Below are 14,338 nucleotides of genomic sequence, written 5' to 3' on the forward strand. Positions count from 1 at the left end.
CCGGTTCACGGAGCCTGGGTGCCTCCGGCAGGGACGCAGCCGGGGTCACAGGGCCACACCGCTCACAGCTCCCCGCCCTTGGCCACTCAGCAGCCCGCCCCGCAATGCCCACGGTGATCTTTCTTCTCAGTCCGCTTCTGTTTAAAAAGTCAATATGCCACATATGTGGGCTGCAGCATCAGATCAGAGACCCCTACTCTGGGAAACGACAGTGTTAGGGCCGTTTTTATTTTCCGTAATTGTTTCCCTGTTGTGCTCCCTTTGTCAGGGGAGGCAGGCCTGTGAAAATGCCGGCTTCTCTGCTGGGCTGGGAAGGACTGGGGGAGGCGTTTCCAGGGGGCAGGGGAGGAGGGTGTGGGAGTGAGCGGGACAGGGGCTGGAATGAGGCACGCCGAGCTGTGAGGGTCTCTCGTTGAGGAGCTGTAGATGTCCTTTCACAAAGGGATGCGAGTCAGCAGTTCCACGGGCACAGAGGTCAGCTGGTCCCACTCAGGGGTCAGGACTCAGTGACCCCCTCGCTCCTTGTCCCTGGTCTAATCCTCCCCCTAATCCAGGCTCCAAGAGTTCTGTTTTTTCAAATAAACCGCACTTTCCCCAGGTTTGCACTGTGCCCACCAAGGGCTGGGCACTCAGCTGGGCCCCAGATGGGCAGGTTACCTCACTGCGCCCCCCTGTGCCAACCCCAGGAAGTCAATAAATGTCCCTGAGGCCATGTAACCAGAAAAGGGCGGGGCTGGGATTCAAATTTGGAAAAGGTCGATTCCAGAGCCCTGCCTTTACCCCCTCCCTGCCGCTTCTACCCCAGGTTCAAACTCATCTTCTCCCATTGCCACCAGCCACCAAAGAACTAGAGGCCAGGCCCAGGTGGCTCCAGAAACCCTCACATGGCCTCTTGGACCTGCAACCCACTCACCCCCCTCTCTCCGCCAGCACCCAACACCATCCCATCCTCACCCAGGCCTGGCCCCTTTGGTTTTATCAAGCTGCCCTTTTCTTTCCCTACCACCCACTGCAGTTAACAGGCCCCATCAGGCAGCACCCACAGGCCACCGATCTCCCATCTCCAGGCACAGACATCAGGACGGGACCTGTTGACCCGTGCGGCGCTGGTGCTGGTGCCTGTGCCTGCCGGGCAACCGCGCCGACGGGGCGTCACCTCGCTGGAGACGCAGCCCCAGAACGAGGCTGTATCTAGTGTGAGATGCCGGCTCCGGGTCTTGCATCGGCCACTTGCACAAAGTCCGGGCTCCAGCACTCACTCCTGTTTTGTGACGTTTGTCACAGGAGCCACGGAACCATGTGTCACCGGGTGGCTCACCCCCCGTCTCCCCTAGTAGAATAGGCGCTCCGTGGGGGCAGGTACCGGGGCTGATCTGCCTGTGGATCCATCTCCCCATGCAGGGCACGTCGGGGCCTCAGTTTCCCCGTATCTACACCGAGGCAGATGGGCTGGGTGGCCTCCGAGCCCCTCTCCAGCTCTAACTTGGTGTGGTTCCAAGACCAACAAGCAACAGTCCCCTGCCTGTGCTTGTTATTGTCGTCAGCTTCAAGCCCTGCTTGTATAAATAAATAATGGCCACATTTAAAATGCATCTTTCATTATTAGATTATTTTCTGGGAACAGGGAAAGAGCAAGGGTGCAGGCTGGGAAGAAAGCAGAGGAGACGGCCCGACAGAGGGAGCCTGGGGCGTGGCGTGCTGTTAACAAGGAGCAGGTGCGCTGCGCTTGCCCGCGCCCTCCCTGCTCCTCCCCGTCCCATCTGAGCCCCTCCGCGCCCCCTGCGGTCCCTGCAGCAGGTGTAATGATGGTCCCATCACGCGACAGAGGAAATGGGGCTCCCTTGGACCCCTCTGGCTGACAACGTTTAGCTGGCAAGCGGCAGAGCCAGGTCACGAATCGAGGTTTCTGACTCCAGCTCCAGCGCCCAGGCCCCAGGCCTGCCACATGTCCACTTCATTGAGGAACACCCTGTTCCCTTAGAAGCTCGTGAGGTCAGAGGCCCTGGGACCGAGCCACCAGCTGTGGACATCCTACCAGGACAGCCTGTTCCCCCCACAGCTGCTGAGCTGGCGAAACCAAACTCGCCACTGGCCCACCCTATTTATGGTAAGTCCCTCCGCACTGCAGAAACGGGACCTGAAACTGCCTGCAGGCAGCAGGATGGGGTGAGAGCAGGGTGACGGGGCAGGGGGGCAGCCAGCTGGGCCCATGGGAGGGGGCTGTCAGGGGAAGGCCCTTCCGTGTCTGGGAAATGGAACTTCTGCTTTGCACAGAGAGCATCAGGCTCCCGGCTCCTGGTCCCAGTGCTGCGCCACCAAAGGGCACCACCACAGGACGCCAGGTTCCCAGGTGAGGATGGGGCCCAGCGCCTGGGGCGGGGGGTTGGCCGGCAGAGGGTGGTGATTCCTACAGTGGGCATTCCTGCCTGGGCCTTGACCTCGGGAATCACACTGCCTGGAGGTGAACTTGGGGATCTGCAGCCGCCCAGGGCCCAGGGGATGGGGAGGCAGCCTGCCTGGGAGCCACCAGCAGACGGGCTGTGTGGTCATGAAGATGCAGGCTGAGTCCTGCTTCTGCATCTTAAGTGCTGGTGACCTGGGGTGAGTCACAGAACCTCTTGGCCGAGACCCTCTCTGGGGATAGCAGAACCTTTCAGGGGTCTTATGTGCCCTAAAGGAGGTCAAGGTCACCCACTGTTTAGCAAACCACCTGGACCAAGATGTCAGAGGCAGCGGGATGTGAGACCCCAGGTCCCCCTCCACCCAGCCCAGACCTTCTTCAGTACCTGCCTTCTCTTACTTCCTGGCATTCTGCTGAGAAAGCGTAGGATGACTCTTTCGAAGAAATAATTTGACTTACACCACCCCAGGGACCTTTATTTTTATTTATATTTTTTTAGAACCCATCTCATTTAATCCTCTGGCAGCCCTTTCAGGGTAGAAATTAACTTTCCTTTGTGTGTGTGTGTGTGTGTGTGTGTGTTTCAGCTCCTTTATTTTATACAATAAGACCAAAAATGGATCAGTACTAATACATGTCAAATATATAAGCTATTTAGATTAGCAAAACATTTTTTATGCATACATAATCCATGACAATTTTGAGTGGTAGGCAGATTAGAAACTTTAGTTTTAATTTTACAGATAAACTGAGGGTCATAGAAATCATGTGACTTTATCTGAATTTCTAGAGCTGGTTAATGGCAGAGCTGGACCATTTGTATCTAGGACTTCTTATATATTGAATAATTTTTTTACAAGGCCTACAGTCTGTCATTAACCTGCTGAATTCTGAGTTTATTGACATCCTATACCAATTTACTTCTCTTCAACTGTATATATGTATATTTTTGGTCATAAGTTTTCTCATTTTTAAAATTTAATTTAATTTAATTTAATTTAATTTTAATCATTGTTCAAGTACCGTTTTCTCCCTTTTACTCCCATTCCAGCCCAGAAATTAACTTTTCCAAAGAGGCTCCGAGTGGTTCGGGCTCTTGCTTGAGGTCACACAGGGAGGTGGCAGCAGAAGGGCGGGGAGGTTCAAGGTCAAGTTGGCCTGACTCCAAGTCAGGGACAAAGGAATTGTCGGGGCTGGAAGGAGACGGAGGGGTCAGCGATGCAGGGAAAGACACGAGGGAGGGGCAAGGCTGGTGGTGATGATGGCCGGGGAAGGCAGCGGGGGTGGGGTGGGGGTCTGACCCAGTGAGACTCAGCAGCCCCTGAAATGAGCCAGAGCCTGGATCCCCCCACACCCCCCAACCCCCACCTCCCACTGCCCCAAGAAGCCTGGGTCTCATCAAAGGTCAGGACCCTGCTGTCCCTCCGCCCACCTCACTGATGGGCACTCTGCACCCCTGGACCGCCTCTGCCTGAGATGCACCCCCTCCCCAAGCCCAACCTCTCAAAGAGACCGACCCTCTGCTCCTTTTCTGATTGTCTTCCATCCTGTCCCACAACTTGGGGATTCTGAGATGATGGGGACTGTTTTAAAAGTAACAAATACACAGTATGCACTTCCAGCACGCCAGACCCTGCTGTAAGCCCAAACTCATCCATCCTCCCAGCAGCCCCACGAGGCAGAGATTGGTGTTAGCCCCGTATCGTGGGAACAGCTGTGGCCAGAGGGGAGCAGGGAGCTGTCTGAGGTCCTCCGCTAAGAAGCGGCAGAGGTCTGCTGGGGACCCCGGCAGCTGATTTCCTGATGACACCCCAGGTCCCTCACCACCCGTGTGTGTGTTTGCTGCCTAACAGCCACAGTGACAGTGATGACGAGAGCTTCCTTCACAGGGCAGCGGCCCCAGGCCCAGCTCGGCTGCCAGTGCAGCCGGCGCATTAGCGCCTCCTGTCGGGCCATCTGGCTGCAAGGCCCGTGTTCTCACCCACCAAGTACAGCAGCCTCTCAACACCCTGTGAGTGTTACAACCCAATGGGCGTAGGTTTGAATCCCAGCCCCTCAGGGCTGTGTGGCCTTGAATGAGGTTCTTGCTGTCTCTGTGCCCAGTTTCCTCATCCGTAAAATGAGAGGTCAGGGATGCTTTTCTCCAGACGCTGTTGTAAGGATCAAGTTCAATGAGATAAGGGCGTGTCAGGCACAGAGCCTGCTCCCTGCTAAGTACCCGACACATGGATTATGAATGTAGTCAGACTGTCATTTTGTGAGACCTCCAGCAACAGTGGGAACTGATGTCCTTTCAAAAATGAGCAGGGTCCCCTGAACCGCCCTCTCTCCGGAGCAGGGTGGAGCCTAAGCCGGTCTCCCTGGGTCCCAGTCACAGCCCCAGTGCAGCCTCCCAGACCAGAGCCTGGCATAACTCGGGGCTTCGGGCAGTGAGCTGATGGAACCAGACTGAGGGGTGAGGCTGGTTTTCTGAGCATGTGAGCCAGAACCCGGCAGGTTTTTCTGGTCCCAGGGAGGCCTCCACGTGCCAAATTCTGGGCTGGCCCCAGCCAGCGTGAGACAGGGGTGGGATGAGTCTGGCCATAACAAACTCCCAGATAACTATGGGCAGGGTGCTTCCTAACATTTGAGCCTCAGTTTCCCCACCTGCAACAGGGGAAAATAATCACAACCTACTTCCCCAGAGGGTGGTGAGGATCCGACAACAGCAGCGGCAGCAGCAGCAAGTCTGAGCCAGAGCTCGGAACGCTGTGGCCCTTCCCGAGCCACGGCCCTGCCGGGGTCCCCACTGTTGTCCTGGGAGGTGTGCAGGGGCCTCTCTGCGCCCCTGTTTCAGGAGCAGGAACCAGCTCAGCCTCTGTGGCCTGAGGGGTGATGAGAAAAGGCTTTCCGGAGGAGGAAACTGTGACCCAAGGCTTGATGGACAGGGAGAACTCGGATCTGGGCAAAGAAGGAATGGGCTGCCTTGGTTAGGTAATGAGCTGCTTGTTACTGAGACGGTGCAAGTTACAGGTGGAAGAGCCCTGGGCGGAGATGTCATTGAGGAGACTAAATAGCAGGCTGACGTTTCCTCAAAAAGTTGAACACGGAATTGCCAGGAGACCCCAGGCGGTAATTCCAGTAATTCCATTCCTGCGTAGAACTAAAAGCAGGTATTCCAACAATTCTTGCACACGGCTGTTCACAGCAGCGCTATTCGCGATAGCTACAAGGCGGAAACTTCCCCAGTGCCCATCAGCAATGGAGGGAAAGACAGACTGTAACATGTCCATACAATGGACTGTTGCTCACCCATTAAAGACAGAGAGTGCGGATGCTTACCGCAGCACAGACGGACCTGAACAATGTTGTGCTGAGTGAAGTAAGCCAGACACGAAAGGCCACGTACTGTGTGATTTGTTTTGTGTTAAACGTCCAGCCCAGGCAAAGCCACAGAGTGGGAGAGCGGATTGGTAGTTGTCAGGGGCCGAGGGGGACGTGGGATTGGGGAGTGAGTCCTTAATGAGCACAGTTTTACGGGGGGGGGGAGGGGCGGTGAAAATGTTTTGGAACTAGAGGTGGGGTTCACACAACATCATGAATGTGCTAAACGACACCTAAATGTTCACTTTAAAATGATCAAATTTATGTTAGTGAGTGTCAGCTCGATTTAAAACAATAAGCGATGGGTTGGACCCGATGAGGTTTAAGGTCGGGTCCACCCTGAGGACTGATGCCATGGGGCACCGGCGGTGCCGCCCAGCTCGAGATGGCCCAGAGCTTCTCCTGGCTCTCTGGGGTTAAGGAGGGGCCAGCACCACCCTCTCGCCCAGGGCCACAGCCTTTGGAGGCACCCGGGAGTATCCTGCCGTAAGACATGGGCTGGTCCACTGTCAGGGACACGGGCTTTAGTGACCGACAGGCCTGGGTTCGAGTCCTGGCTGCAGTCCTTCCTATGTGACCCCCAGCAAGTGACTCGCCACCCTGAGCTTCCGTCAGGGTCCCCTTCAGTGTAGCAATAACAGCTTCCTCCCTGCGGGGCTGCGCTGAGGATGTCAAGTAGCTGGCTGCGCGAGCAGTGTGGGCACCCTGAGTTCAGAAGCTGTAATGAACGAGAACACTCAGGCTAAAATCCAAAACCCACAGGCCACCGCCGCCAGGCCCTGACCCCTCCCTCCCCTCTGCCCCCACTGTCCTTCTCCGCCGCCCCCCACCCCCCGGGGAACATTCTCACCCCGGCCCTTTGTGAACTTCCACGTCTCAGAGATGCCTCCCCATCTAGAAACTGTCCCTCACAAATGCAGCCCCCCCCCAGCCTCCTCTGGACTCACCACCGTCTCTCACCAGTTCTGTTCACTCCCACGCTCCCCTGCTCATCAGCTGTCTTCCCCTGGACTGTCGGCTCCACGGCGGCGGGGCCCTAGCCGCGTGTTTACCGCTGTATCCCCGGCATTTGGAACAGGGTCTGGGGGACAGGGCACGCTCAGCGAGCACACCGACGACTGAACGACTGAACGCGCAAACAAACCAAGAATGAGTGGACGGAGGAATTTAAAAAGAAATGAGGAGGCACCACAGCGCTAACCCACCACGCCTTCTTCTTGTCCCCCCGCAGGACGCAGCTGGGACAGCACGGTGATGAAGACCCTGAGGGGCGGCCCCCTGCTGCTGCTGCTGCTGCTGCTCCTGGGGCCACCGGATGTCTCCCAGGCCCAGAAGTGCACCGGGCACCCCGCCATCCCCGGCGTCCCGGGCATTCCGGGGACACCAGGAGCTGATGGCACACCTGGGACGCCAGGGATAAAGGGAGAGAAAGGTGCTGTGTACTCTGGGGACACATTGGTGTCACTGACTGAGGCCCTGCCCCGTCCCAAGTCACAGTTGCCCACTTTAGAGGTTGCAAAAACACTTCATCCATCCATCAGCTGGCTGAGCCCTCGCTATAACTTTGCCAGGAGGGAATTCGGATTCCCATTTTACAGATGGGAACACTGATGTCCAGAAAGGCCACTGACTTGCCCCAAGGAGCTCAGTAAATGTTGAGGCTGAGATGAGATGGCAGGTCTCTGACCACTAAATCCAGGTAGAGAGAGGGTGCCACCACAGTCACGCCTCCCTGGGCTACCTGTCTGAATGGCTGTTCCCTCCCCTGTAAAATGCAGACGGTACTTTGTGGGCTTGTCACAGGGATCCAGTGAGACTTCCTGCCATCCAGAGGCCCCCGTGAAATGTAGTTCCTGCATTCACTGACTCAGAGCCAACCAGCCTGTCCCCCCGGATGGGCTCATTCCGTCCTCACAAGCCCACAAAATCTCATCATCCCCACTTTACAGACGAGGAGGCTGAGCCGTGGAGAATCTGACTGAGTCAAGGTGGCACAGCTAATAACAGCAGACGTGACGTGATACGTACTTCTGTCTGTCCCCCGAACCCATGTTCTCCGCCACTAACCTCCGCCACTAACCTCCGCCACTCTATGGGAAAGAGGTTTTATCTTGTGTTGTGCCAAGCGGAGGGGTAGCAGCTTCTTGGAGTGGTGGAGTGGGAGGGTTCCAAGCCCCCCTTCCAGGTTCAGCAAGAAAGTCTGCACAATTGGTTGGAGACGTCAGCCACGGGGGAGGGGACAGAGCGGGACCGCATGTGTGCCAATGATTACCCGGCCCTCGGGCTGAGGGCTGAGCAAGGGTGCCGTGTGAGCTAGTGAGGAGGGCTGGCCCAGCCCCTTCCCCGGGGAGACCCTGCTCCCACCCCATGGGTGTCAGTCCCCACCGTAGCCAAGCACATCACAGACTTGGAGAGCTGGGCTGGAAGGGGACTTGGGGGCCCTCGGACCAGCCCCCTCTTTTTCACAAATGAGAGGCTAAGGCCCAGAGACGAGCAGGGACCTGCCCAAGGTTGCTCAGCCAGGCCCCCTGCCTCTTAGCCCAGGGCCCCTTTCTTCGGTTCTTGGTAATCTCTTGCCTCTGCTTTTCCAGGGATGCCAGGGGTAGCTGGCGACCACGGCGAGTTTGGCGAGAAGGGGGACCCGGGGATCCCAGGGAAGCCGGGAAAAGTCGGCCCCAAGGGCCCCATGGGCCCCAAAGGCTCCCCAGGGCCCCCCGGACCCCGTGGCCCCAAGGGGGAATCGGGAGACTACAGGGCTACACAGAAAATCGCCTTCTCCGTCACGCGGACCGTCAACACGCCGCTGCGGAAGGACCAGACCATCCGCTTCGACCACATAATCACCAACGAGAACAACAACTACGAGCCTCGCAGCGGCAAGTTCATCTGCAAGGTGCCCGGCCTCTACTACTTCGCCTACCACGCCAGCTCACGAGGCAACCTGTGTGTGAACCTCATGCGGGGCCGTGACCGCGGGCAGAAGGTGGTCACTTTCTGCGACTACGTGCAGAGCACCTTCCAGGTCACCACGGGCGGCATCGTGCTCAAGCTGGAGGAGGGGGAGAGCGTCTTCCTGCAGGCCACAGAAAAGAACTCCCTGCTGGGCATGGAAGGTGCCAACAGCATCTTCTCTGGGTTCCTGCTCTTCCCGAACCCAGAGGCGTGACCGTGGGGCTGATTCATCCCCCTCCCCACCCCTCGCCCACCAGCAAAGCTCACTTTACCCCCAACGCCACCTCTGCCCAGCCAAAGCACACAGCCAGTCTCCGTGGGTGCGCTGAATGAATGAGTAAATAAACTCGTCCCGACCGAGGGCCGGCGGTCTAATTCAGCTCTGTGTCCCAGCGCCTGGCACATGGTACGTGCTCAGAAACGAAGCTTGAATGCTAGTTGCATGACTGAACAAAGAATGAATGAGTGAATGAATGACCTCTGACAACAGGAACTCTATCTAACTGAAGGTGACTGGAGGGCCAGACTCTGCGTCCAGCTCTGTGACAGCCACACAGTAGGAGGTCGGAGGGAACACCATCATCTATTGAGTGCCTACTATGCTCTAAGCACTCAGCTAGACCCTCTCCTCATTTTCTCATTAATCCCCACAGCCATCCTGGGAGTCATGCTACATTGTGCCCAGTTTGCAGAGGAGAAAACTGAGGATTGGAGGGAAGAGGAGGTTGTCCTCAGCCCCACAGCAGGGCTGGGGCCCAAGGGCAGGCCTGCCTGCCATGACCTGAGACCTCTTTCAAGGCAGCCTGTCCAGGCCAACCACGAAAGGGGGTTTTCTGCTTATAATGTCATATACCCCCACCCAAGGGATCAAGGGGCCCCCCTCCACAGTCTTAACTGACCTGGAGTCAAGACCCTTCCCCTTGTGAGTCTCCCCCTGGGATCCCCCTCCTAGTAACTTCCCAGACTGGCACAAGCTCCGCCATCCAATGAGGACAAATGCCACTCCGCGGCCAGCTGGATGCAGTCCCAGCCCACGAGCCTGGCCTTCAAGGCTCTCTCTGTGGGTTGGCCCTCCTCTCCTTTGGTCAAAGACAGTACCCACTCCAGACCAGCCGAGGCCTTTCTGTCTTCCAGGCAAACCCCAGGGCTCCTGCCTCGGGGGCCCCACTCACGCTACCCCCCTTCGGCTCTGCCCATCTGGCCGGCCCTGAAAAGCTCACTGGAGCCACAACTCCTCCCTGAGACGTGCTCACTCCAGCCTCACATCTCTCCCTCCGCTGACCTCTCCTAACCCCCTTCCGTGCTCTCGGGTGTGAGCGTGCACAGCCTGCATCTGCCCTCTCACTCATGCCTGCTCCATCTCCCCAGCTGGGCTGTGAGCACTTCATCCTGCCTACGTTTGAACCCCCACCCTCACCCCAGAGCCCAAGATGCACGGCAGCCACTCAGTCAAGACTCATGACCACAGACGTAAGGCTCGCCCACAGTCCCAGACCTGCGCCTTCTCTCTGCAAACCCTCCTACTGAGCCCTACTCCGCAAAGGCTGTCAACCAATCCTGACCTCAAGTAGGAGGGGTTCAAAGTACCCTGGCCTGTCACATAGGGTCATGGCACCAACCCAGGCTCCTGTTTGGCTGACCTGTTTCTCAGGGCCCCATTCTTGGGCACGGCTTCTGCCCCCATCTCCCGGCCTCACTTCTGGCCTCGAGGACCTGCCCCAACCGCAGACTCTTCAACAGAGACCTGGGGCCTTTTCTCCAGGGCCTGAGGCTTCTTTTTGCTGCTCAACCCTTTTACTACAAACTCCGCCTGGTCTTTGAATTGAGTACTAATCGTTACAATAATAGTCACCACATCACAATTGAGTTACTGTGCACCTAGTGCTTTATGAACATTAGCCACTCAGTTCCCACCACAAGTCCTTGCAGATACATAGTATTATCTCCATTTTACAGATAAGAGTCTGAGGCTCGGAGAGAGCAAGTGATCTGCCCACAGCCACACAGCCGACAGGTACATGGTGGAGCCTGCTTCTGTCTTTCTCAAAGCTCTTGCTGAACCTGTAGACATACCTACCACCTCCTTGCCACCCTCCCCTGTTGGAATCCCCTTCTACAGCCCCCATTCACAGCCCCCCAGCCCCTCCCCGGATCCTGTCGGACCCCAGGAGTCCACATTCCCGAGCCTCTGTGGCTGGACCTGCCTATATGGTGCTACACTTGACCCCAGGGGCAAATCTGACCGCTGGTGCTGAGCCCATGCAGGGCACCCCCTTCACCGCAAGGACCCAGGCAAAGCTGGCCAGCACAGAAAGTCAGAGTTTGTCTCCAGTGCTGCTTCTGGCAGCCGGCTCTCCCGCTGGACCTACACTCCCAACCTCTAACCCTGAAACGCTAACCCTACAGCCTTTCTTCCACCAAAGCCCCCACCCCAGGCAGGACACGTCACAGTGCCCACTCGTGCCTTCCCACAAGCATCCGGGTCTGCCAGGAACCCGTGGCTCTGGCTGCAGGGTCAGCCGTGCCCATAGAATCAAACACGCCTTGCTGTACACAGACACTGTATGTAAACGCTTCACCTTATTATTGCTCTTTCCTGGCCAGTGGGGAGGGTTCGCCTCTACAGCTCTCTGGGGAGACGACGAAAATCCCATCACAGGAACTGGGACCAAAATAACCAGGAAGCCCAGAGGCGGCTGACCGCAGGCAGGTCTCAGAACCTGGCCCATGCTTCCGCTGCCCAGACGCCTCCTTTCCCCCCTTCCCTTCTAACACTCAGTGGGATGGGGTTGAAACTCAGACCTTCTGGCTGAGCTAGCAGCTGGGCAGAAGAACAAAGGGAAGAGTGTCCCATCAGGCCTGTGATGCCTGACCTTCATAAACTCACCTGGACCCTGACTCCCAGCTCTCAACATGACAGGGCCCTTTTAATTGCAAGAGACAGAAACCATCTTGAACTAACTTAGGAGGAAAGGAGGGTGGACCAAAGGTGTCCTATGGGACCCAGGAGCAGGTGGGACGGCCCAATCTCAGTGGACGTGGGGCCCAGACATGGATGCCCAGACATGGATGCCCAGGCATGGGCTGCCGTGTCTCCCTCTGAGACGCCCAGGCTCCACACCTCTCGCTACAGATTGGTCCTTTCAACTGTTATGGCAAGTGGAGAAAATGGTTGCCTCCATCTCCCCCCACCCCCGGCCCAGCGATATCCTCTACCACTGGGTTAGCCCCTGCCCCTCAAGGAAGTGACATCCAGTTTCCAGATCCCAGGAGAGGGGATCTGATTGGTCGTCTCTGGAGCAAGGACACTCCCGGCACCACCAGCGGAGGCCCGGAAGCAGAGGGCCTGTAACAACGGTAGCAGCTCACGATTGTTGAGCCCAGCAACTGATCTCCCCAGAACAGTCACAACAAGCCTGAGGAGTAGGTGCCTTCTCCGGTGGCTCTCAGACTCCACGAGCCCCACAGCCACCAGGAGGGTGTGTCGGTCGGCATTTGCATTTCCTGAGCTCCCAGGGGATGCTGCGGCTGCCCCGCCCCCCAAGCCCAGGGAGCACACTTTAAGAAGCACGCCTGGAATATTATTGCTCCCATTCTACAGGTAAGACTAACGAGGCTCAGGGTGGGGCTGTTACTTGCCCATGTCACACAGGAGATCCAGGATTCAGATTCTGGTCTGTTTAACTGAGCGTTAAGCTCGCTGACCTGTGGCCCAGACTGCAGGGGCCCAACCAACCCATGGGCGGGGGCAGTTTTCAGAGCAGCGTGGGCGAGCCCTACTAAATGCCACCTCCTGGCTGCAGGGTCCCATCTGAGCTTCCCCACCTCTGCCCCAGTCCGTCCTGACCATTGTGCCCCTCCCAGTGGCCCACAATGCTTTGAGCCAGCGAAGAAGAGGAAAGGAGGGTAAAGGGCAAAGGAGGAGGAAGGCAAGGGCTTAAGTAATAATAATCACAGCTCACCCAGTGCACAGGGCTAAAGGCTCGTGTTAACCCACGTAGCCTTTACAATTTTGTTCCCCTTGCATGGATGGGACCACTGAGACAGGGCAGTTAGGTGACTTGCCTGTTGTTACACAGCTAGTAAGTATCAAGACAAGGATCCAACAACACAAGGCAGCTCAGCGCTGGAGTCCGTGCTCTCCATCGCTGCTCGCTGTGGCAGGCAGGGGGCGCCCGAGGGGCTGTGTAGTGAGGCAGTTGGGCACTGGCTCTTGCATCCCACAGACCCGACTTCGAGTCCTGCTGGGGCTTCTCACTGGCTGTGTGACCACGCCACGTGGCTGCCCCTACCTTGCCCTCCTACAAACAAACAACGCAGCCACAACCATCCTGCTACACATTCTCGATTCTTTTCTCGGATCCAGTTCCTAGAAGTGGACTCCCTAGGGGAAAGGATGTGCAAACTTGGAAGGCTTTGAAATGCGTTTCCAAACGGAGGGCTGGGCGTTGGCGGCTGCCCTGCCAGGAGAGGCCCCGGCGAGCCGCCACCAGGGGGGAGCAGACACCAGGAGAAGGCCGGCCGGGAAGAGGGGCTGGCCGCCGGGTGGAGGGGATGGGGCCTGGAGGGTGGGAACTCGCCCGTCCTCCCTCTCTTCTCCCCATGTCCACTCCACTCCCTGGGTGGGCTGTGAGTTTCCAGGGTGGGCTGGGCATCAGCTCTGAAGACCCAAGTCCCTCTAAACCAGGGTCTCCGAGGTGTGGTTCAGGTGTCGGCACTATCCGAGCGCTTTCAGAAATGCAGGTTCTCAGGCTCTGCGCCAGACTGGCTAAGCCAGAAAACCTGAAGACGCGGCCCTGCCATCTGTGTTCTAACCAGCCCTCCGGGGGATGATCTGGGTGCAGCCGGAGTCTGAGAATCACTGCTCTGGACCAGAGGTTGCCACACTTTCCCCAGAAAGGGCCGGATAGGAACTATTTTAGGCTTCGTGGGCCACGCCGTCTCTCTCGTGACCACTCCCCTGTGCTCGTGCGCAGGAAAACGGCCACGGACAACATGGAGACAAATGAGCGTGGCTGTGTTCCAGCAAACATTTGTGGACACTGGAGTTTGAACCAGACATAATTTTCATATAACACGAGGTATTTTTCTTCTGACGTTTCCCCCAACCATTTAAAAATATAAAAGCCATTTTTATCCAGCAAGCAGCACACAGTTTGTGGGCTGCACTTGCCAACCTGCTCCAGACCTGGGTGTGGCTCTAGGCTCGGAAGGAGAGGGGCAGAGCCCGGCACTCAGAGCTGCCTGACTCCCCAGCCAGGGTGCCCGCTGGCCAGGTTCCCACCTCGGGACAGGAACAAAAAAATCTCTGGGCCCCGTTGCCCTTGACTGTAACATAGGCATTGCAACCCTGGGCACCTGGCCTCCAAGCTTAGTGGGAGAGAAAAACCCCTGGGAAGCTGCTGGTATCTGGGCCCCATCCCAGAGGCTCTGGCTCTGGCTCTGTGGGACCTGGGAGGGCCCAGGAATCTGCATTTTTCTTAAACAGTGCAGGTGGTCCTCCATACCTCCCAGCCTCCAAGTGAGAGGTACAGACAAAAAAGTTGTGACTGGAAGTAGCCCAGCCTCTGCCTTCAAGAGTCCATTGGCTCGTGGGATTGAGGGAAGAAAGGGAAATAGATT

The 14,338-nt window shown here is 57.2% G+C and overlaps 1 protein-coding gene across 1 annotated transcript; it reads left to right on the top strand.

Moving 5' to 3' along the window:
• The first annotated feature begins 444 nt into the window (after nucleotides 1–444).
• On the top strand, nucleotides 445–9,078 carry C1QB (complement C1q B chain). Its single transcript, XM_028513079.2, has 6 exons — nucleotides 445–474; nucleotides 1,068–1,196; nucleotides 1,870–2,166; nucleotides 2,275–2,350; nucleotides 6,996–7,196; nucleotides 8,356–9,078. The coding sequence occupies exons 1-6, from the start codon at nucleotides 445–447 to the stop codon at nucleotides 8,928–8,930; spliced, it is 1,308 nt and encodes a 435-aa protein (XP_028368880.2). The 3' UTR covers nucleotides 8,931–9,078.
• Nucleotides 9,079–14,338: the final 5,260 nt, after the last annotated feature.

This window comes from Phyllostomus discolor, chromosome 5, assembly GCF_004126475.2.
Source record: "Phyllostomus discolor isolate MPI-MPIP mPhyDis1 chromosome 5, mPhyDis1.pri.v3, whole genome shotgun sequence".
NCBI lineage: Eukaryota > Metazoa > Chordata > Mammalia > Chiroptera > Phyllostomidae > Phyllostomus > Phyllostomus discolor.

Bases quoted from the DNA above. Each gene is read 5' to 3' on its own strand.
- C1QB (XM_028513079.2), top strand. From the start codon at position 445: ATGCGAGTCAGCAGTTCCACGGGCACAGAG. The intron at 475-1,067 runs GTCAGCTGGTCC...TCCCATCTCCAG, and splicing joins GCAGTTCCACGGGCACAGAG to GCACAGACATCAGGACGGGA. The intron at 2,167-2,274 runs GTGAGAGCAGGG...TGCTTTGCACAG, and splicing joins CCTGCAGGCAGCAGGATGGG to AGAGCATCAGGCTCCCGGCT.